Here is a 25071-nt window from a genome sequence, read left to right as displayed (position 1 = left end):
GCTGTGTGGTGGAGTCTCCTTCTTTGGAGGTCTTTAAGCGGAGGCTTGACAGCCATCTGTCAGGAATGCTTTGATGGTGTTTCCTGCTTGGCAGGGGGTTGGACTGGATGGCCCTTGTGGTCTCTTCCAACTCTATGATTCTATGATTCTATGTCATCATAGATGAGAAGTTCCAACCGTAAGCTTGATATATGCACATCTCTGTATGAAATAATATATTTAAAAGAATGGCCAGCATTACTTGTTCAGTAATTAGACTAGATACAAACTACTACGGACAATTTTTAGAATATTCAGGCTACAGGTTTACTGCCAAGAAAATAATTTGAAGTGAAGTTTAAAAAAAAAAAGCTAGGAAAAATAATTCAATATATATTTTCGTGCTCTGTGAACAGGTGGAAAGATCAGATGCACCTGCCTTGTCAGCCATTTGGTACAGCTGCAAGATTAAAGACACAAGTACTGCTAATTACATCTCAGTGAAATTAGTTATAATGTATTCAGAGTTATTCTTCAAACAAAAGGCACTTTAATTCTAAGATTCTTCTCAACTGAGAGATTTTGCACTAAAACGAGCTTACTGTACTGATATATATTGCATTAGAAGAATACATAAACATCTACATGCAATTACAGACTATTGTCTATTTTGATACAAGCAAACTGTGAAATTATAAATCAGTGCTGTTTCTAAACTAGCATATGCTATCAAATAAGAGCTCATAATACAAACTTGCAATAGCGCTGTGATGGTTTATGCCAGACACTTTATGAAAATCAAAGCAATTTTAGTACCACACGGATAAATAAAAATCATCGAAAAGCACAACAGTCACGTGACCACAGAAAGGCAAAATTTACCCATGAACGTTCATGTGGCACAAAGCAGTCAAACTGATCTATTTTTAAAATTATGATTTGTACTCATAGCCCACCCTTCACCCACGGTCGAAGGGTGGGTTCCAAAAATATAACCATTAAAATAAGAAAATACAGTGGTACCTCTGGTTGTGGACACGATCCATTCCAGGGTGCAAAAAGTCCGCAACTCGAGCGGCAATATCGCGCATGCGCCAAAGTGCGATATTGCGCTTCTGCTCATGCACAGACCGTGCAGAACGTAAACACTTCCGGGTTTGAAAAAACGCTACCCGCAGCTATCGTAACCTGAGGTATGACTGTAAGAGTGGTAAGCACCACCAGTATCAGCATAACAATTTAAACCATGGATAGGCAAACTAATGTCCGGGGGCTGGATCCGGCCCAATCGCCTTCTAAATCTGGACTGCGGACGGTCCAGGAATCTGTGTTTTTACATTAGTAGAATGTGTCCTTTCATTTAAAATGCATCTCTGGGTTATTTGTGGGGCCTGCCTGGTGTTTTTACGTGAGTTGAATGTGTGCTTTTATTTAAAATGCATCTCTGGTTTATTTGTGGGGCATAGGAATTCGTTCATTCCCCCCCCAAAAAAATATAGTCCGCCCCCCCCCAAGGTCTGAGGGATAGCGGACTGGCCCCTTGATGAAAAAGTTTTCTGACCCCTGATTTAATGGGTGCAGTTCCAGGTGAGATGCAGTTCCAAGACTGCATGCAAGCGTTTTCCAATGTCACAATGAATTCCATCATGTTGGGCATATACCATCACCAGTAAGTAATGTGGCAGGGCTCAAGGGTTTTATGCCTTCTAGCATTTTTTTAAATGTTCAAGATGTGACTGAGTGAATGCAAGCAGCATGAAACTGTTCCTCCACATTGCAGGAGAAAGGCAATGATACTTTATGACTGGCTAAGTACTGGAATTATGCAATACTAGGAAGAACACCAACACCAATGGCAGATTTTCAGTCATCTGATCGCTTATCATGGCACAAATAAATGCTATTTTATGCTGGGGGGGGGGGGACCAGGGAAACACCTTAGCTATGCACAACAGTCAATCAATCAATAACAATTTATTCGACCGTCAGTCAGAACACAATCATCCATACAAATTTTAAAAACCTGAGACAACTCAGAGGGGTTTACACTAAAACATACAGTAAAAGTAAATTATACATAAAAACCCATATCGATACCATCGATTTTGACCTTACGCTGTTTAAGGGCCAAAAAAAGAAATTTGGCCACCTCAAAAGTTGTGGTGCCAGTAAAATTATTCAGCAAAAACGAAACCTGACATTCTCCATCTACCAGGCTAAGGTGGCCTAAGAGTGGAGCTATCAGTTTCTGTCTAAGAGCAACATAAAATGGGCAGGTCAGGAGAATGTGTTCGGTTGATTCAACCTTTCCCGAGGCACAGGGACAGACCCTCAGAGCATATGGGACTCCCTTATATCTTCCCAACAGGACCTCTGTTTCCAGGACGTTTAATCTTGCTGCTGTGAGGAGTCTGCGATATTCTACATATTGGATTTCCACCAGGTAAGGGGCTGGTGAATTCCGGAAGATCTGCTCCCCCAAAAACATCCCTGGTTTCACACAAGCAATGTCCTCTTGTCTTGCAATGTCCCTCAGTCTTTGAGAGATCACAGCTTTGGCATGAGAGAATGTCATGGACTCCAGAAAGAGCTGTGACAGTCCGCAAGTCTGCACTTCGTTTAAAATCTCTTTTTCCCACATAGATTGGAAATCATCCCTTAGTATCAGGGGTGCCATGCCTACCGGGTTAAAACAAAGTTTAAGCCATAACCAAAGCTTGGTCTTTAGGGCCACATATCGAAAGGCTTGCCAACCCACTTCTAATCTCATGACTGCACCCGCTACAGACGGGGGAATCCTGAGAATAGCTCTGAGAAATCGAGTTTGGACAGCTTCCAATCTAAGAAAGTCCCTGCGTGTTCCCAAAGATATGCCCGCCAACATAAGAGGGAGAACTTTCATTTGAAAGAGCCTCAAGGCAACTTTCACAGATTGGGCCTGGTTCTTAGCATATAAAGATCTGATCATCATGGCTGCTTTAGAGGCATTAGCAAATATATACTCTTTATGAGCTACAAAGGACCTATTTGATCGGATCACTTGGCCCAAATATTTAAAGCTGTTAACCTGTTCCAGTGTAACACCATTCATTGACCACGAGAGCAATTTTGGTCGAGCAGAGCAAACCATAACCTTAGTCTTAGCATAATTTAGTTGCAGCTCATGTTGTACACAGTATTCATGAAGTGCTACTAACATTCTCCTCAACCCAATCGGGGATCTAGCCAAAAGTGCGGCATCGTCTGCGTACAGGAGGACATTTAGAGGCCGGCCAGCTAATTTGGGAGGATGGTAAGCATTGTTGGCCATATGGGCCACCAATGAATTAAGATAAAAGTTGAACAGAGCAGGGGCCAAAAGGCAGCCCTGTCTTACTCCCCTGGAGGTGGCAATAGGGTTAGAAACTAAACCCTTGTTATCTATCCTGACTCTCAGGAAGGTGTTCGAGTGGAGATTAATTATCAGAAGGAGAAGACGACGATCAATTGTTGTAGCAGCCAGTTTTGTCCATAGCTTTTTCCTGGAAATCCGATCAAAGGCCTGTTTAAAGTCAATAAAGGCCACATGCAGGGTTTTAGGAGTTTTGTCTGCGTACTTTTCAGCTAGGTGGTTCAATATTAATATCTGGTCAGTTGTGGATCTTCCAGGGCGAAAACCTGCCTGTTCATCAGCAATAATATTGTTACTCTCCATCCAGTTTAAAAGCTTGGTTAGCAGGTATCTAGCATAGATCTTCCCGATGACATTTAACAGGCTAATCGGTCTAAAATTGCTTGGCTCTGTACGTGGTCCTTTCTTATGGATTAATACAATCAAGGCAGAGTTCCAGCTTGGAGGGAATTTTGTTGTGGTGTTTATATATGTAAAGAGGGCCGCTAAGGGTGGAATCCACCAATCTTTGTTAGCTTTAATGGCATCGATAGATATAAGATCGTCTCCAGGAGCCTTGCCCGTTTTAAATTGATCTATGAGGGTTTCAACTTCGGGGCAGGTGACTGGCTCCCAGTCCGGCAAAGGTTCCTGATTCACCATTTCATCACCTTCAGTATGGTCTGCGTATAGATCAAAGAAGTATTTTTCCCAGGTATCTGCAGGGATTTGTGGTTCAATCCTGGCTAATGGCCTGCCCAGGTAACCAGCAATTAGGTGCCAAAAAGCAGATTGGTTTTTATTTTCCGCTGCTACCAACAGTTTACTCCAATTATTCCTTTCAGCTGCGTGTTTCTTTTCTTTTAATAGGTTTTTATATTTCTTCCTAAGGATCAGGAGGTGGTTGTTAGGTACAGGGTCGTTTGATGCTCTATAAGCCAGGTATTCGCTGTACAGGTATCTCTTGAGGTTCTTACATTCCTCATCGAACCATTTTCTGTGGTAAAGCTTGCTATTCCTTGTAGGGGTCCGCGCCAGTATTGGTTTTAACGTTTCAAGTAAATTATCATACATTGGTAGCGGATCTTCTGCCATGATAAGGGAATCTCTTGTCCTTTTCAGCTGGTCGGACCAAAGAAGCACATTCAAGTGCTGCTATGCACAACAGTAGCATATATTTTCTTTATTATATATACAGTCCAACTTTCTTCCAAGGAGCTCAGGGCAGCATACATGGTTCATCAGCACCAACACTTTATCCACAACAACCAGAGAACATGATGAGAGTGCTACCGTGCTCATGGCCCTGCTTGTGTGCTTCCCAAACAGAATCTGGTCTACAACTGTGGGAACAGAAAGCTGGACTAGATAGGCATTTGGTCTGATGTACTCATGTTCTTAAGTGGGTTAGATTGAGAGATATGTGACCACCAACTGTATGGCCTCATTTGGAATTTTGAGGGTGCCATGGGCACCAACACCCCTGGGCTGTTTCTTACCCTGCTTCCACACATACTAGGAGGAAAAACAGGCATGCACATGGACACATGTGGCATTTGGAATGCAGTAGAATTAAAGCAGATTTCCTGAAGTGTTCATGATTTTGCATAAGGTCACACAAAAAACCCACCATTAGATTAAAGCTTACATTGGTAAACTGCACAGTTAAAATCAGAGTTCCCATTCTTTTCAGTACCACAAAAACACTGATCCAAGACACAGGTGCTCATTGGATCTTCATGATTTTTTTCACACAGTAAAACCCAATGCTAAATTAGAGAACACATTGTGGACACAGAGCAGGCCTATGATTTCATGGCAGGGTGTTCTTTTGGGGGGGATAAATTAGGAATAAACAGACATGTGGAGGATAAATCATGATTGAGATTACGATATGTAGGTATTGGGGAGCTGGCAATAGTAATCTCTTCCCCTGTGCCATGATCTTGCTATTGCATCCTGATGTCCCAAGAACAAAAAACCAAAACAAAACCCAGATCTGCAAAATGCAACCACACACCACAAATCTAGTTTGGCCCTACAGCAGAATGAAAAAGCAAATAAAAACCACAGAATTGCAGGTGTAAGAGAGATACCTGACTGCCAAACCTAATTCGGTGAATATAGATTCCTCTTTGCAAGCAACAAGCACTTCTGTACAGATAGAAACTTGTGTTGGAAATGCACAGAGCCCAGTCCTAGGACATGTGGACAGCAAATTGTAAGAGAAGCATGTAATTCTAGAGTCAGCTGAAAGATTCTTTAACATGTCAACAAAGACTCAAAGGTACAACCTCCTATGTTGGGTAGTATTGTGATTACAATGGTGCACCTCAGGTTAAGGACTATTCTTCCACTGAGTGGGAACTGAAACAAAACATCCCTTATTGGATTACTACTGATAGACATGGTACGGCTCAACAGTGCATCTTCGTTCCAAGGTAAATGAATGTGCAGTTCTAGAATACATGCTCCTTTCTCAAAGACACTGGCATGAATGATTCTTCAGCATTTATCTATAGCAGAGTGCTATATTGCATTCATCTTTAGACAGTGGCACAGCCCTCAACGTGTCTTCTAAAAATAGTGAGGAAACTCCTGAGAAACTGCTAGATCCTCATCTCAATACCATTATGAAGTTTCCAGCCAAAAATGGGAAAGTACTACTTACTGCCCCAAACAATAAAGCTGGCATTTAAGATCAAAGCACATTTATTAAAGACAGACTGGATTGCCCTATGATCTTCCAGACAAATGTAGAATTTAATTAAAAGGCAGCTTGCTTTTTCCCTCCTTCAAGTTTGTTTTATTACTTATGTTGTATCATGTATCAACATGCATCTATTAAAAAAACGAAGTCATAAAAATAATGAATGGAAAAATGAGCAGGCAAGATAAAGCCTAGCTATATATCCTCTCCCTTCACTTTTCTCCAATCCACTGCCTTAAAATCATACCTTGTGCCAGAAAACATGAAACAAAAAGATTCAGAACTTCAAGATTTCATGCTCAATATGTTGTATGTAAACCACCCAAGACAGATACATATTCAGCCAACATCCTCTTACCTGTCAATGACAATCTCCAAGTTTTCCTCTGCAACTTGTTCCATCATCCAACTATAGTTATACATATTTTTAAAGCTCTTTGAATATTTAGATTAAAAATTGCCTTAAAAAACTTTACACAGGGGCTTTTAAAGTTAAGCCTCAAATAAATAGTCGATCAGTCATGCATTGAGTCCCAAACGTCTGTTTCACCCAGTCGAGGAGAAACAGGTGCTGCAAACTCTCAAGGCAAAGAAATTTAAGAGCAGATTTAGCACGGCATAAAATGGAAGTTACAAAAAAGCAAATTACCAAAGTTAAAAGCTTTAGAAGTTTAGTAGTTCTGAAGCTGTGATCTACACAATATTGATCAAACATTCAAAAAAAAACAGCTTTGACTTTTAAAAGCTGTTTTATGTTTGCATTCAATTTCTCAGACTGGCTGCTATTATAATCTTTCTCTGTGAGACTACCAACGGAGTATCCTTAATATTGTTACAGCCCATTAAAGAGCACTGGTGCAGCCCAATGTTAAGAGGAGAGAAAAATATACTCAGGATAGCATCATCAGGTAAAGAGGCAATATAAAATAATATTTTCCTGCCGTCCAAGGAGTCCTTGTGAGCCACACTCTTTTCTCAGCTCTGAACCATCCCTCGACTGTCTGCTCTTACAGGCAAGCTACTGTAAAAGGATGAGGAAGCCTTTTCAGGACTGGATCGACAACTGGCCACCCACCAGTCAATCACATGACATCAGACAATTCAAATTTGAAACAGGGAGTAGGCACAACTTTGCTCTTTAAAAGCCAGCAGCAGAGCCATATCTCCTAACTTAGCACTGTGGGAACACTTAGTGCTGACGTGAGGAATCTTTAGCCCTGCAGATACTGCTGTAGTACCACTCCCATAATCCCTAGCCATTGACCAGTCTTGCTGGGGATTATGGGAATTATATTCAGCAACATCTTAAGGGTGAAGGCTTCATCACTCCTGATTTAATGCTTAGAACAAAGGTAACAACAGATCTCTGTGCTTGATATCATATGACATCACGATGTAAGGTAAGTGATACGTAGGCATGGCCTTGTAAGCCAAATTGGGACGCCTAAGTAGGCCCACAAGCTGGATGTTCCCCACCCCTACCCTATAAGTATCATTCTTGGTTGTTCAGGTTTCTTCCTCCAGCACTGTATTCTCTGCTTTGTTTCAGATGTATATTCATTCCCTGAGATTGTAATAGAACTCATTTGAGCACAAGGTGGGGTACATCAGATTTTAGATGAGATACCATGAGGCACCTATCTAGAAGGAAGTGATGTGGTGGCAGTGATAGGTGTCTGCTTCTTTCACAAAAATCATGTTTTACTAGAAAACCAGTTTCTACCATGCAATCCATGGCTGAATGAATGCCATGATTCTCTAGAAAAGGGACACTACTTGTTGCAGCAAATCGTGGTATGTTTGTCTGATATAGGACTTAGGAGAAAAACCTGTTTCTGAACCTCAAGCGCATCCCTATTTCTTGCAAGTTGTTCCTGAAGGTCAGTAGACTTTCAGAGGGGCACAGTGAACTGCCAAGAAGTGGGTGGGAAAGTCTATTCCGACGTATTCTATGTGTAAAACTCCACTTAATGCTTGTTAGGATTCAACCCATAGTCTAGAATAAATCAGCATTATTTTTTTATGGTTGGAAATACAGGTGTGTCAATCTTTGGAGAATAAAGACTAACTATGTCACTTTTTATGTAACCAGGGTTATAACATACAATAAATGATCTAAAATTGTATCCAATCTTAAACAAATTTAAGTGTTGTGTCCAATTCTCCCATTTGCAGAAGAGCCTTGATCTCTCAGCTAATGGAAATGGAGGGGAGGTGGTTTTTGCAGATTCCTTGCTTCCCCTGTAGCTCCCTACACCACCTTCCATGCTGCTCTCTTCCACAATGCCTCCAACCTTCTGGAGCAACCGGGGGTGTGGGCAAAAGTCTTATCCCCTCCTCTTCCATTAGCAGAGGCTTCCACTGGATCAAAAGCTCTTCTACCACCTGAAGGCACAACAGGATTCAACCCTGATGTTACAACAGGTATATAGAGGAATAAAATGAATATGCAGAGCAAACAATTTAACATATTGTGCTCCAAGTAACACTGTTGCATGGCAACAAGAATCTACTGCAGGGAAGTAGAAAACCTTTTGATTTGCCAAATTACAGTTCTTTCTGGGGAAAAAGGGAAGTCAAGCAGTAGAGGAAACTAAACCTAGGTCTTGAGGAAAGCTGCAGTTCATCTAATGAACTGATTGTCCACTGCTAGAACTCCCTACTCAGCCTGCTCTTTGACTCTCTCCCATGCACCCACAAGACCACATTTTCAGTGCCTTTTCAAGACCACATTTTCAGAAATTGTGTCCCGCTTATATTAAGCTTACTCCAATAACAAATAATTCTAAAGAATAACTAAACCCTTAGTAGAAATTTACCATTTCCAGAAATTATGAATCCATAGGAGAGAAAAAAGCGTGTATGTTTTTTTAAACGGGAATTTTGGTAAATTCAGAAATTTGCAATACTTATTTTGGTATCAGAGCTAAGCTTCCTTCACTACTTTGGGAGCATAAAATTTCTTCAGTTGGCTCCAGAGAAAAACTAGTAAAGGAAGAACTTTTCACAGAAGCACCCATACAAACACCTTTTCCAATGCTCTAAATTAGTTTGTATTTGTTGACCTCAACTAATGAAATGTTCTCAATAAGTATGCATACCAGTAGCTCCAGACATGTATATGTCTCCCTAATCTTAGTTTTGATTAACACATAGCTGATTTAACACATACAGTGATACCTCTGGTTAAGTACTTAATTCGTTCCAGAGGTCCGTTCTTAACCTGAAACACCACTTTAGCTAATGGGGCCTCCCGCTGCCGCTGCGCCGCCAGAGCACAATTTCTGTTCTTATCCTGAAGCAAAGTTCTTAACCTGAAGCGTTATTTCTGGGTTAGCGAAGTTCTTAACCTGAAGCGTATGTAACCTGAAGCGCACGTAACCCAAGGTACCACTGCACCATATTTTTGCTCCATAAGACGCACCTGAACATAAGACGCACCAAGCTTTTAGAGGAGGAAAGCCCCGATTTTTTTTGAGGATCAGCTCAAAGTTGTGCAGCTTCTTTTGCAAAGGGGGGAAAGCCTTGTTCGGGGAGATCAGCTCACAGTTCTGCAGCTTCTTTTGCAAAGAGGAAAAGCCCAATTTTATGGGGTTCAACTCACAGTTCTGCAGCTTCTTTAGGAAAGGAAAGGGAGCAGTTTCTACAGTTTTCAGACAGATAATCTAATCAGGTTTCAGTGCTTGTCGCTGGGGAAACAAACAGCCTCCTCTGCAGAACATTCAACAATGGAGGCCTGGGCAAGGGGAGGGGCAGAAAGGGAGCCTTATCTCTCTCCCGATCTCTTGCTGATCAGCTGTTCAGCAGCTTCCTTTCAACACCCCCTTCTCTCTTTGTAAAAAAAAAAAAAAAAAAAGCACGATCTGCTTTTGGCCCCTGGGCAATTCGGCTCCAGGGACCACCATTCGCTCCATAAGACGCACAGACATTTCCCCTTACTTTTTAGGAGGAAAAAAAGTGCATCTTATGGAGCAAAAAATACAGTAGTTTAATCAAGCTATCCAAAAGCACACCTTTAATTCGATTCTCCAGAGAGCCTGGTTGCAGTTTACAGGTCACCTATAAATCACTACCATCGTTTTTTGCATCCATTCTGCACCCATGGCAACTCCTTGTCACCTATCAAGACCCTTTCACTTCTGGATCATGAGAGGAAATTCTCACCAGGTGTAGTCTGGCCTATTTAAGCAATAGGTTTCCACCTAGGTTTCAGTGTTCAGTCTTGAAGTTCAACTGTTTGGTTCAGATCAGGCTGCTCTAGCCCCCATCATGGTCAGCCTTGGACACATTCTTAGATGGGCTGTTCTATGGGTCTGGGAAGAGGATTACTTCACCGGACAGGCTGCTCCAACCTTCTTCCTTTACAGTGGTACCCCGCAAGACGAATGCCTTGCACAACGAAAAACTTGCAAAACGAAAGGGTTTTGCGAGTTTTTAGTTGACTCGCGAGACGAATTCGTCTATGGCTATTTTTCGCAAGACGAATTCATCTGGCAAGGTACCACTGTAAGCCGGCACCGGAGCTGCGCGGCGCCGCGTTTTAAGGCTGCAGCGAGCGAACAGCAGCTTAGTTGGTCTCTAAGGTGCTACTGGAAGGATTTATTTAATTATTATTATTATTATTATTATTATTATTATTATTATTATTATTATTTGTTTTGACTATGGCAGACCAACATGGCTACCTACCTGTAACTCAATCTCCACTGTTGTTACATTTAAATGGATTTTAATGCTATATGTTTTCTCTATTATTGTTGTTGCATTTAGTAATTTATATTTCTATTGTATTGTGATTTTATGAGTCTGAAAAACAGCATATAGATACTTTTTTTTAAAAAAGGTGCAAGTGAATTGCACCTGAAAACCTATTAATCAGTGGGACTCTTATTACATCAGTGTAGTTTGCTCTCTTTGGCCAGGACCAGTTAATAACTGGTGTTCCATATTCTGGATCAGCTGATATTTCTGAATGATATTCAAATGTAACTCAGGTGCAGGGCATAATAGTAAATCTGCTCAGGTATTTTGTCAGTGAATGTCAGTTCAGGGAGCTGTTTACAGTACTGAGATTTTAAAATACCAAATGAATTCACTTTGGCAAATGGGAAAACTCCTCTGACAGAGAGTGATCAGACTGCTTAAGGAATGTGCCCAACATCCACCAAATTATGCAGTAAAAGATGGGCTGGTATTAGTGAACACTGCATTCAATTTGCAAAGTTGCAATGACATTACAGTAGTGGGCTCAGTGATCAATATAAGTCAGGCCAAACCCATTATAAATATGACCCCCCAATTCCAACTTCCAAAAATGAATGGGCAAAAGATAGATCAGAATCTACTGTTGGTTCAGTAGATGACTTGAAAGTTTCCAACTCATAATTGCTTAACAACAGCAACAACAAAAGTCCTCTTCTTTCTTTTTTCATATTAGGCTGTTAGGATCCCTGCTGATCTGTAGTAAATTTGTACGTATTTTTGCATGTCAACCGATAATAGTGTACAGTAGTCACATTATATGTGAAGGTCCAGTTACAGAGGCAGCATGAATACACAAATTCACATATAGCCCAAATTTACCTGGCTGCTTTCTGGTGGGAAGGGGGGGGGGTTAAGTCCCACACAGAAGCCCTCTCACTCAGTGTCTCCACTATCTCCCCATCACACCTCCACACAGGCCAGTTGCATATTGCTTTCCCTCCTCTCCGGGGTATTGCAGTGAGAGTCAGGAACAGCAACCAAGTTCCCTCACCAATGACCATGACAGTGGGGTGATCAGCTTCAGTGGTGGTGGCAGCCTTCTGGACAATGGTTGCAGTGGAGCAGGATAAGAGATAAAGGTGGAAGGGAGGAGGAGGGATGCAGACAGAAGTGCCAGCTCCATCCATTCTAGCCTTTTTCTTTAGCCTGCATCTCTCTCTGTCGCCGCCCTCCTCCTCCTCCCTTCCACCCTTGTTTCTCCTGCACCACAACTTCCCTGCTGGTTGCCACAGCCAAGGGAGCTGGCACTGGGGGCCCCTGAAGAGAAACAAAACACTGAAAGCTACAAGCTGGAGTTGAGCACATGTAATTGATTCAGTACAAGTTAAATGCGCATGTGATGTGACAACACTGTATATAGCTCATGGCATGGCATGGATAACAAAGTCTGTCCCTTGGGTCACCATTTGGTATCTGACTCCGAACCCACCATTTTGCACCCGGCTCTGGATTGGTGAATCTTAAAACAAACAAAAACAAATGGAATCCCTCAACCCCGACATCTGCACATGCTTGCTCTGTAAGACAATGGAATGGCACAAATCACTACTTCTTATCAGGACAGAATATATGTTGCCTGCAACATTGTTATCAAGCATGCCAATGCAAATTTCCTCGGAATGGCTTAATAATGTGAGAGCAGAGGTCCTTTGGAGAACCTACTAGCCAAGGTCGTTTCTAACTGAAGAAGTTGGGGATCAAACCTAGGCCTTCAGCAGGCGACACATGTGCTCTACACCTATGCTTTCACATTTTCACTCATGACAATGAATGCTTCACTGATCAATAGCAGATGTAGCAAACGACAGTCTCCCTCACAAATTTGGAGATGAAGAACTGGGCAGGGACCATCACAGCAGTTGGGTAGCAATCCCCAGTTCCACAACACGATTGCTTCCTTTAAGACGAGAGTCACAATCCTGGACTTAGCTCAGCATGCCAGCATGAAGACAAAGTGTCTAAGGCCATCTTGAAGTAATTGCAGGGCAAAACTTATTATTATTATTGTTAAATTTGCATACTGCCCTTCATCTGTAGACCTCAGGAAGGTTCACAACATAAAAATACAATATGAAAACACAAAATACGTAATAAAAACAAGAACAAACAAAAAACACCCACAAACCAATAATCACACACAAACAGATTTAAAAGGGTATATATAAGAAGTTAACCAGCCCAAAGCCTGCTTGAAAAGGAATGTTTCTGCCTGTCCATAGCTCCAGACCAGCAAGACGACGACGATGATGATGATGATGATGATGATTATTATTATTATTATTATTATATTTGTTTATTAAATTTGTACACCACCTTTCATCCGAAGATCACAGGGTGGTTCACAACTTAAAAATTTGACATGAGAACACAGAATACATAAGACAAAAACAAACCAATACCCCCTCCCACAAACACATTTAAAAGGCTACAGAAAGTTATAGAACGTTTAATTAGCCAAAAGCCTGGTTATAGAAAAATGTTTTTGCCTGGTGCCTAAAGATATGTAATGAAGGTGCCAGGCAAACATCCCTGGGGAGAGCATTGCTTCATACTAACCACAGTTTAGAACAAACTATGGTATAAGTTGATGAACCATTGGTCTAATCAGGTTTCAGTGCTTGTCTGCTTTTTCTGCCTTCCCATCTTTACAATGAAGCAGTTTTTGGAAGTAGAAAAATTGCCTCAACTGTAATTTGTCAATTCAACATTATGCCAAACCAACCAATTTTTTTCAACAAATGGCTTTCAATTCCAGTTTGCAGCTACAGTGGTACCCCGGGTTGCATACGTAATTGGTTCCGGGTTACAGTTTGTAACCCAAAAAGTACACAACCCGAACAAGCGTGCGAAAAACCCAGAAGTAGCGGTTTGTGCATGCGCAAACTGCGCAGAATGCTTCTGCGTATCTGTGCGTTGCGCGCGCTCCGGGTTGCACTTCTGGGTTACCGGAGTTCGTACCACGAAAAGTACATAACCCAAGGTACAACTGTATACCTCTTCAGTTCAGACATAATAATAATAATAATAATTTATTAATAATTTATTATTTATACCCCGACCATCTGGCTGGGTTTCCCAGCCACTCTGGGCGGCTTCCAACAAAATATTAAAATACAATAGTCCATCAAACATTAAAAGTTTACCTAAACAGGGCTGCCTTCAGATGTCTTCTAAAAGTCTGGTAGTTGTTTTTCTCTTTGACATCCACAGGGCGGGTGCCACTACCGAGAAGGCCCTCTGCCTGGTTCCCTGTAACTTGGCTTCTCGCAGCGAGAGAACCACCAGAAGGCCCTCGGCACTGGACCTCATTATATTAAACCACAGCTAAAATAAGGTAAGTCAGAAGTACAGTACCCATGTATGACTTTATATCTGAGCTTGTTCCAAAGTCCACAATTTTTTGACTGGAATTTGTAACCAAGCCAAAAACTGTTGCCAGATTGCTGGCCCTATACCAACAGCAGCTGCAAAGAAGACCTCTGCACCCCCCCTTTCCTACTTGAAAACATTGGGCAAAGCTTGACCTGGGCTACTGCTCTGCATGTGTCCTTTATCTCTGCACAGCAGCAAAAGCATCCCTCCCTCTCTTGCTCCACAGTACAAAATGGAATCGGTGGGGCTCTGGACACTTTGCCATGCAGTTGCCAAACACCCAAACATGGACATAGGGAGGAAGCGGGATGACTTGAAACCTGCCAGACAATCCCCACCCCTCTATCTGCAGCGCTTCAAGTACCCGTATGTGAAGAAGTCTTGCTCATCATGCTCACCCAACAACAATTCACTATGGTGAATAAAACTGCTAGGGCCTGTTTCATTGGACGTTCATTACATCTGAATCAACGTTCATTACATCTGAATCAACGTTTGCCTAGCACTGCAACCCAGATTTGATCCTGGGGTTCATTTATCAAGGTGTGGTTAGAATTTATGACTGACACAGACAATATCAAGGTGACACTGAAATTTTACCAGTACCGTTGAATTTGAACTTTTATGGCCATGCACTCCTAAAAATCATGGATAGTTAATCGATGGGAGCATATGCTTACATATTTATTTATTTATTTATTATTTTCTTTTACATATGACACATGTAAGACCCCAATTCAGTATGTCACATCAACTTAAAAGGGCATCAGACAGCTTAGTAAAAAAAGACATCTGCATCAAACATTGTGGATCCAACATCATCATTGTGGACTCAACAAATGGACTAATGCTCTTCCCAGGAATCTGTATCTCTGTCCCCTGCATGTCACATTTCTGAAAAAAATCAACAGGCACACTTTCCTCAGAGGCTAACAGGGGGAAAGGGCCATAGTTTAGTGGTGGAGCAACTGCTTTGCATGTAGAATGTGTCACATTCGATTTCTAGCCTATCCAGGCAGGACTGATTAGAGCCCAGACGGAAAAAAACTCTAGAGAATCACTGTCAATCAGTATACACAATCCTGAGCTAGATGGTCTGATTCAGTATGAGGTAGCTTCCTAAATGTCTATAATCGTATGAAAGAAAACCCTAAAGTGGGAAACAATGACTGAAAATAGCAGGGCCATTCAAGTCAAACATTTAGCCCACAATTGTACCAAAAGGAAATGAGACTAGGATCTGCACTGGATTCAAACATGTTCAACTATTCATCCTAATAATTAATATGGGAAAAAACAAGACAACACCCTTGTACTCTCAACCACTGTGAGGTAAACCTATTTTCCCCAGGAACAAGCAACACTGACATTTCCCTAAGTTGTATTACAATTTGATTTTTCAGTTTATGGTATGACTATGGTTGTGCCAATAATATTTTCAACACACTATGAGTTCATATTGTTTGTACTGTTGCCACTCTCTGGTAAGGTATTCTCTCCTTTTATTATTGCATTAAAGCATGGTAAAAATGTATAAACATAGACACAAGTTATAAATTACATTTCTAAAATAACATGAAGCATCTTGGTGTCCCAAACAGAGTATCAGGTTGTTCTAAAGTAACTGAAAATACTTTCTTTGAAAAAACACAGAAAGTTTGTTTTCTTGCTAATGTGCTGAATTTACTGCTTTTGATACTACCTATGATTTTTTATTTACATATCAGCAAAAACGTATTTTTACTTTCAGCTGAAATTTCACATTATGGATGTGCACATCTGCAAGGAAATGGATAATAAATGATCTCAAAAATTCTGCATAACCTTTAGAAAATTCTCTCTCCCCATTGCCTCTCCCTACAGTGAAATGTAGGAAAACTTGAAGTTACCAATCTATAAAAACTCCACAGTACCACAGTGAAACATTACACCAAAAACACATTCCTTTGTTTTACAAAAGTGACCTGGTTCACGCATTACACTAAATCAATGGTTCCCAAAGTGGGTGGTACCACCCCTTGGGAAGCAGTGGGATTGCCTAGGACAGTGGTATTCAACAAGTGTGCCATGGCACCCTGAGGTCCCTTGAATGTTCAGGGATACTGTGGGCAACCTTCTTTTCCTTCCCTCTCTCCTCCGATGCCCTCTTGTGTCTGCCTCCCAAAGGTTTGTATGGCTGTTTCTTGCAGCAGCCCTGGCTACAAGCTCCCCAGGCAAATGATGCCTCTGGGGCTGGCCAGGGGGGTGCTTTCCAGGCCCCTGTAGGGCAGTGTGAGGAAGCACCTCTCTTTGGGGTGGGGGGGCAGCTCAGAGAACAAGGGCGGCGGCAGTGGCTGCCTGGAGGACTTCCAAGGAGAGAGGAGAGGAAACTGAGGGAACACTCCTCAAGGGAGGGTGTTTGAAAAGCAGTGAAGGGCTGCCGGCTCTGCAGGCAAGTGGTGACATAACTGGGCTCCTCAGCCCCACTGGGTGCTGCATAAAGAATGTAGTTGGTCAAGGGAGCTGTGGACCCAAAAAGGTGGACCCCCCTCTGACCTTGGGGGTGCTAAGAGGCAAAGGGGCAGAAGGGACAGCAGGGAGGTGCTGGACACGTAAATGACTTTAAGACTTTAAATAAATGTGTAATTCATTGCTACTGTTTTGAATTCTTTTTGTGTCATTCTCTTCTTTAGTGGGTGGTGCAAAACCACTATTCTGTATAATGCTTTTTACAGGGTTGGGTAGGGGGTGCTGCCCTAGAATTTGCTCTTGGGGTTCCCCTAACCCTCTGAAATAGAATTGTGGGTGGTGTGAAGGGAGAGGGGAAGGATAAGAAGTTATCCTCGAAGTCATTCCACGTGTGCAATGATTTAGCTGACTATAACCCAAAGACTTAATATGAACAAGCAGTGTGCTGATTAAATTGTGTCATTCTTCATTCTTTCACCCATTTCCTTTTATGCTGTTGGGAACAAACCATAGTCTGGCTTGTTGAGTTATCTGAACCCAAGCTTGCAGTTTGTTGCCCCCCAAACAAATCATAAGTGGTAAGTCAAGAACAAACCTTGACCTCTGCCTTATGACTTATTTGGAAATAAACAAAACACAAGTCCAGGTCCAGATGACACAATAAGCCATAACACGTACATACAAGAGTGGGGGAGGAGTGAAGCAGCAACTTTGACACTGCTTGTCCATGATCAGAAAGCAAGTAGCAAACCTAGGCTTCAGACTGTGGTTTTTTTGGAGTGAAACCAGAATGTACACAGAGACTCATATACAGAGTCATTTGCTTATCTGAAGATTGTGGCTAAGTGTGGCATCTGATTGAAACCACTAGAACCTAGTGAGGAAAGCAGATGGGGGGATGTTTCAGAAACCATACTCAAGCCCAAGCTTTGGTTTTATCATATTTCAAATGACAAAGTAAGAAAAATCCCTGGACATTTTATATAATATGATACATTTATCTTCAAGATGGCCCATTATATGTTCATTCGAGCAACACCACTTAATGAACCTGAGTCCAAAGGAAACAATACATATTCTCTGTACCCAGACATAATGAAAAATTCTACATTGCTTTTTTATTGCTGAAATGCTTCTCTTTTGTATAGCTTCTGTATTGCCTAGATCCATATTATAACCAAGCTTTCATACATGTTATTAGTTACATAAATGCACTGAAATATCTAAATTACTTACTATTTCAACATGTGCAGAAGCTCACAATGGTCTACAGCACTTGTTCACTCAGATAACTACAGTAAAGCTAAAAAAAACCCAGCTATTCATATAGACTGCTTTACAAATACTTCAGATTTGACTCAAACATGTTATCCACTCTGCAGCACTTGTTCATACTCAGATACCTTATTACTGAAAGGTACTGAGTATCACCAACATAACCATTTTCAAAGGCACCAACAGTAATTGTTGCAAATGAACTGAATTTAAAACACCAATGGCATATCTAACTCCTCAACTGCGTATGTACATTCATGCCTGTGGTCAAAAGCACTAAAAATATTCAATGTTTCACCATACTGGAAGACGAATAATCTCCCCAACACTTCACACAATTACCAAGATGGCAAAGTGGAGGGAGGTCACCCACCTGACTGGCCTACTTGTCTAAGTGCCCACAGCAATGCATCTCCTTGACTTCATTTCATTTTTTTAAAATCCTAAGCAACCAAGAGGAGAGGAGGGAAAGACTATACACTCTTTTCTTATACTTGTCTCCTGTCTTCACAATCCTTCCAGAGTAGACCAATGAGAGCAGACTGAGAATCAGGAGTCCTCCTGCCCCAATTCCCATGGTGACTTGCAGTTCTAAACCAGAGCAAAACCAAAGTTGCTACATTGCATATCTGTACTGAATAAATAGTGATTTCACTACTTCCTGGGAAAACACGCAATCCATACTTCTGCGAATTCATGACACTGGCTTAATAGGACCATGCCAAAGAAGACGTTCTTATAAATGCTAACAGAATTAATGAGGTTTTAAAACAGCTGTTCTTGTTTTGTTTCATACATATTAACTTGCTATTATATAATTATATTAATTTACATTTATAATATTGCATTGCTATTATATTAAATTACATTTCAAAGCCATTATTTGTACCTGAATATAGTTATAGCAGCACCTATTGTTTCAAACTGGTATTATCAACCCATTATGAACAATAGGCCACAAAACTTGAATACCACTTAAAGATACAGCAGCAAAATAAAGTCACTACTAAACAGTTATGTTCTGGCTAGGATAAATTCTGTGCTCATAATAATAAATTAGACAATAGATCACTGAATACTTTTTTTTAAGTATGTGTTTTAAATAGTAACAAACTTGTTTGCTCCCCCTTCATGTACTTCCTAATTATAACCTTTTGTGTGCATTAAGGACCTTGATACTTGCAATAAAAATCCAAAGAACATACGTTCTAGTCTTTAAAAAGTACTGGAAATATTAAAGTTTAAGAAAACTAATTGTGCAAGTTATACTGGAAGAAGTTTATACAGTAAAATGACTGACTGATAAATCAAGGGCAGCCAATTTAGCGTACTAATGCCCTCACTTCTGAAGAAATGTTTGCCAGGAATACAGCTTACTTCAATTAGCTGACATATGTTTAAATTCATAGTAGCCCATCAACACCAACACTAGAACACATATAAATGCATCTTTTTGCCATGTATTCAACTCATTACAGACATACCCTACAATTAATGGGAGGCACTTTTAAAAGGGTTTCAGTGTGTCCACAAAAGAACTCACAAAAAACCATCCTAAAAAAAAACAATCTCTGTAGTATCTGGGCATTCTAAGACACAATCAAACGCAAACAAGAGTTTTAGAAATTCTGATATTTGAACTTAGAACATCAATTATGAGAATATTATAATTTCCAATCTATTTCTAATATTCTAATACACACTACTGGAAAAGTAAATGGGAAGATTTTCAGAAACGCTACTATGTAATCCATAATAGACTGAACTAAACATAACCAAATACATAGGGCACTCAGCTCTAATTCAGTTAGAACACACAATTGTGCGTCGTGTGTTGTATAAATATAGCTGGTTTCCTCAATATATTCACAGAGGATTTGTAAAATACATTTATACCTCGCTCACACACTAGGACACCCAACAATGAAATGAATGAACAAAACCACAGATTTATAAACGGACCAAGTGAGAGCCACGAGAAGTAATAAACGTGGGTGAAGGCTGCCAAGACTACACTGCTTATGTAGGTTCTCTGCTAAACTTTTTTCAGAAGAAAGTACTTAAAATTCCTGGTGAAGTCAAGTTACTTGACATTTTGTCTCACTAAAAGAAGTGGTAGGCCATATCATGTGAATCTTATTGTATTACATTCTAAAGAGCTTGGCAACTGTTGGTCATTAATCTTTAACACAAAGGAAATTCAAATACAATGGCAAGTATTTCTTTTGGGGGGGGGGAGTAATTTAGTCCCCATCCCAATAGTTTAACCTACAAGGATAGGGTCCCCCTGGAGCCTGGTGAACAGCCTAGCAAGTCCCCTGTCCAAAGTGTTGTGTCAAAGTGGTGAAAGAATATAAAATACAGTACAGAAATTAAAAACCGTTTAGCCATGGGAGTGGGGGAGGGGAGATACCCACTTCACTACTGACAATATGTGAAGAAAACCCTTTTAAAGCAAAAACAGAAAACCCACCCAAACACATATTCGTCATTGCTAGTGTTGTGTATGTGATTTCCCCCTATTTATCGATTACACAAAGAAAAACCCAGCAGGGGCTGCTGCAATGCAACATACGCCGATTTGAGATTGGAGCCCGGGGGAGGGGGTATTCTTTTTCACTTCTACGCCTTGAATTTTGTAGCTGGGACGAACAGATAGGTGATTCTATGCCTTGCTTTTAACCGCGAATAAAGGGCACCGAAAATAGCCCGTCCTCTTCCCTCCAGCTCCAGTCGCCCCTCCCAAAAGAAAATAAAGGTGGTTTTTCAACCCTCCAAACGAATCAGTGTCACCTCTCCCCCTTCCTTTCTGTGCACCCCCCCACACCCCCCCAAAAGCTCTTCCACAACCCTTGCTTGCAACAAAAGCTCTGCACGCGATGAGCCATTATTATCCCTATGGTCACACCATCAGCACAATCCCTTTTCTTTTTCTCCTGCCGGCAAACACGCACACGCAAACTTCCCCCCATTCTAGAGAAAAGAACAATGCGGGGGGGGGGGGGGTTAGGGAGAAGGACATGCAACTACAACACCGCAGGAAATCAATGCAAAATTTGGAAGGGGGGAGAGGAAAAACAGGGGTGAGAGAAGAAACCTCCTCCCCCCCCCACCCTGCTTTTCGCCGCAGCTCCTTCCCTCCAAACCGGCCGACACTTCCCATATCCCGCCCGCGGCTTCCCTATTAAGACTACCCCCCCCAAGTCATGCCCACCCCGTCGGGGTTTCCCCCTCGAGCCCTCAGTCGCTTCACTCAGGAGGGGGCCCTTCCTAAACCCACCCGCGCGAGGCTTCCCAGTTCTCGGCCGCAACCTCTTCCCCCTCCACCACCCCAATCGTCGCAACAATAACAAAAAAGCCCTCCATGGACACAGACCCACAAGGCCCCCCTCTCGGCATAATGGTTCCCCTCTTTGCAGAGGAGGAAAGAGTAAAAGGCTCCCCCAAAAAAACATACACACATACACAAATGCATGCATGCATGCATACGCATACACTTCACCTCATGTTGCTGCCCAGGGGCCGGGGGGGGCGTCTTCCCCCCCGCTCCTCGCTCTTCTCTCCTCAGGAGCCGGCTGGGTTGTTCTCAATAGGCGACGAGTGCGGAGGGAGGGAGGGGAGGAGGAAGAGGAGCAGCAGCAGGGAGGGGGGGTCCCCCCGCAGGCGCCAGCCAGTCCCTGCCTTGGCAACCCTGAGACTGGCTCGCCTTGCCTTGCCTTGCCTGCGCCCTCCGGCTCGGCTGCTTTGGCCCAACCCGACCACAGCGGGGAGTCCAAGGAGGGAGGGAAGAAAGGGAGGGAGGGAGGGAGGAATGGCGCACGCGGGGGGGGGGGAGGAGCGGGAGGAGGGGAGAACAAGAGAAGGTGGGAGCGTCGGGAACGCGGGGGGCAGCGCGCAAGCGGCTCGCTCGAGACGCCGGCTTGCATGGGGGAAGGGGGGGCGGCGGCGGCGGCGCAGGCAGGCAAGCGGGGCACGCAGGGGGACGCCAAGGGGGCGGAGCAGAGCAAGCCGCGCCTCCTTTGGCTGCTCTGCATTCCCTGTGCATTCCATGCGGGTTCTACCGAGGGGGCGGGAGGTTGGTGGAAGCGCCATAGAAAGATGTGGGATCAACCAACTGCGGAGGAGGAGGAGGAGGAAGCCACTGCGGTGAGCTCATACGCTTTGGCGACCCCTGCTGACCGCCCGGGTGGTTCCCTTGCGCACCTTGGGCGCGTGTGTCGGAGGGCCGCGCAGCTGAACCCTCCCCCCCCCCCACGCCATCGCAGACGCTGGTGGTGGTGGTGGTGGTGGTGCACTTCCAAGAGCCCACGACCGAAAAGGCTGGAATCTGCAGTCTCAAGAAGACTGCCTCTCTGGAACGAGCCGTTTGCAGATCGTCGTCACAAGGGACTATGGGCATGGAATGGCTAATTTTCTTCTGCTGGTTTCTCCTCCAGGCTTCCCGTGCTTAAAGCATACGGTATTTCGATGTTCTGCTGTGCACAGCATACTGCATTTGTTAACGGCTGCGTGCCGTGTAGGTTACTAAGGACACGTGCGTTGCATATATTACTGTTCAAGCCGCTGGTTACTGTTCAGTCCTTTCTACCGCGAGACCTGCCTTGAATTCTTTATTGCTAAACGCCCCGGTTGCTTCTCTGCTTTGCCTGGTTCTCATGCGCCTTGTTATTCAATCCACATTTACCTAAAGTTTCTGGACGAAGTCTCAGCATGGTTCTCCTGTATTCAGCGTGCAGATTGCCACCAGTGCACACTACTCTTGGTTTCTCTGCCATGGTTCATTGAGAAGAGCATATTAAATCCTTGGAAGAAATCCCACTGCTGTACCAAAGTTTAGCTGCACCTATGCTATGCATAACACCAATACTCAGCATATTCGCCTGGAAATGAATCTCATTTGTTTCCATAGTTCTATCCAGGAAGTGCACTTAAGGTCACATTTCGCAATGCACACTTGAGAGTAGGTCCCATTGAACTCAGAAGGGCCTTATTTCCAAGTAAGTATAATTGGATTGGGCTGTATGTCTGGTTGTATCCAAATATTCTGGCTTCCTGCTCAGTCCCATGCATGCCTCTTCAGAAATAACTCCAACTAAATTCAGTAGGACTCACAATCAAATATTTCCGGGGATGTAGCTGTGTCCATCTGTTGCAGCAAAAAGCAACAAATAGTCTTGTGGCGCCATAAAGACTAAGAGACTTTGTCATGACATAAGCTTTCCTTGACTTGAGCTCACTTCATCAGATGCATAAATCATTAGTCACCCGATAAATATGCACACATATGGATTTGAAGGGGTGGGTGTAAGGGAATTATATGACCATGCAAAGGGTATACAGGCCGTGACAACCTGATGAAGTGGGATTCTAGTCCATTATGGCTTAAGGCATGATCAAAATACTTTGTTCATTTCCCCAAGTAAGTGTGTGTATAAGGTTAGCTATATGGTTGTCTTGTTTGAGGACTGGCGCAAGTTCTAAATGCTACAGACTATTGTGGTTAGGTCAAAGGCTTGACGAAAGTCTTAATTTTAGGCCATGAATAAATAATATGTACTGCCTTTCTGTTCCTTCAGCTTCTCAAATTAATCATCGAAGCTGAACCCCATCACAATGACATTTGCCTTGTTTTCTGCCTTGTTAGCTTATATTGCTTTTTGTTTTTGTTTTTGTTTTAATAATAATGACATGTTTATTCTCCATGGATAAGAATTTGCTGGCTACTTCTTTGTTATTTCTAGCTGAGTTATTTCTCCAATTTATATAAGGATAGCCTTCTGTAGAAATGCTGAAATAAAAAGAAAATAAGGCTTCGTAAGAACAAGGTTGAAGAAGTGCTAATGTTGCATTTAAGAGAAACCGCCCCAAGGTTTATCCTGGAAAGGAAAAAATACTGCCCCCATCTTTGGGCACTGTTTATTGATTATTCATCCTGACTTGTTTTGAGGGAGATTTGACAACATTGGCTCTTCAATTAGCATTCAGTCTTATTTGTTTGCAGGGAGATTAGATGATGTTGCATCAAAGCAAGGGTCACCCCACAACTTCCCAGTGCATTTTCCTGACTCTTTCCTTATCACAAAGAATCCAATCTTTTGGGGAAGTGGGTTTGTTGCACAAAATGTCCCAACCCAATCAACTATAATTGCACAACCGGAATTTGCCAGTGTGTGATTGAATTGATCTTGAAAATAGAAACAACCTGGAAGCACCCATTCTGTGTAAACATACCCGTGTGATGGGAGCAGGGAACCCTTTTCAGCCTGTGGGCCACATTGTCTTCTGAGCAATGTTCCAGGGGCCACATGTCAGTGATTGCAGGTGGCAAAGGGCCAAAGGCTAAAGTGGGCAGAGCAAAATATGCGCACTCACACACCCCTCTCTACCCTCCATCAAATAGATTGTTTCTGTGCATTTCTCACCTAGGTATCCACAGTGATGCATTTATTCATTCATTCATTCATTCATTAACTTCCTTTGAGTGTATTTATGCCCAGCTTTTCTACCCAAGGCAGTTTATACTATAAAACAGAGCAAACAATGTCAGTGTTGATCCCGTAACATTTCAATTAAAACAATACAGTCAAACCTCGGTTGTCGAACATAATCCATTCCAGAAGACTATTTGATTTCCGAAATGTTTGACAACCAGAGCAGTTACTTCCAGGTTTTCGGCGTTCGGGAACCGAAACGTTTGAAAACGGAGCTGTTCGACAGCTGAGGTTTGACTCTAATATAAAGCAACTAAGTTCAAATGTGTGGCAGATAAAATAGGCAGACAGATCCAGCCATGCTTCCTGAAACAGATGCATCTTTAAAAGGCAATGAAAAACTTGGCAAATGTGCCAAATTAATCTCCCAGGACGGAGAGTTCCTCTGCACAGTCACAAAGGAGGAAGAGTGATATTGCACTAATGTCCTGCTTGTTTGGTCACTGCAACAACAGAATGCTGAACTATGTAAGCCTTAAATCTGATCCAACAGGGCTCGTGTTGTCTTCTATATTTCTACCACCCAACATGCAGGAGAACCTCCTCAGACAATGTTTGGCTCATACAGGAAGAGAAAGTCCTTCAGAATAGGGCAGCAACCCTATTCAGGGAATGGCCTTCTCACTGACACAGAACACCTCTGGTTTGTCCAGATTGGTAAC

At 42.5% G+C, this 25071-nt stretch overlaps 1 protein-coding gene across 2 annotated transcripts in view; it reads right to left on the bottom strand.

The window, feature by feature from the left end:
- ENAH (ENAH actin regulator) overlaps nucleotides 1–21720 on the bottom strand; it is a 75312-nt gene extending 53592 nt beyond the window's left edge. The window contains exon 1 of one of the 2 annotated variants that reach the window (XM_033144677.1): nucleotides 21421–21720. In XM_033144677.1, coding sequence (XP_033000568.1) covers nucleotides 21421–21425 — 5 coding nt within the window. In that variant the 5' untranslated portion in view covers nucleotides 21426–21720. Of the gene's footprint in view, nucleotides 1–6417; nucleotides 6477–21420 lie in introns of those variants that run through there. The other variant, XM_033144676.1, reaches the window with a different exon arrangement.
- Between the last annotated feature and the right edge of the window lie 3351 nt (nucleotides 21721–25071).

This window comes from Lacerta agilis, chromosome 3 (genome assembly GCF_009819535.1).
Source record: "Lacerta agilis isolate rLacAgi1 chromosome 3, rLacAgi1.pri, whole genome shotgun sequence".
NCBI lineage: Eukaryota > Metazoa > Chordata > Lepidosauria > Squamata > Lacertidae > Lacerta > Lacerta agilis.
Note: the sequence above shows the minus strand (reverse complement) of the source record. Positions and strands in the feature narration are given on the sequence as shown.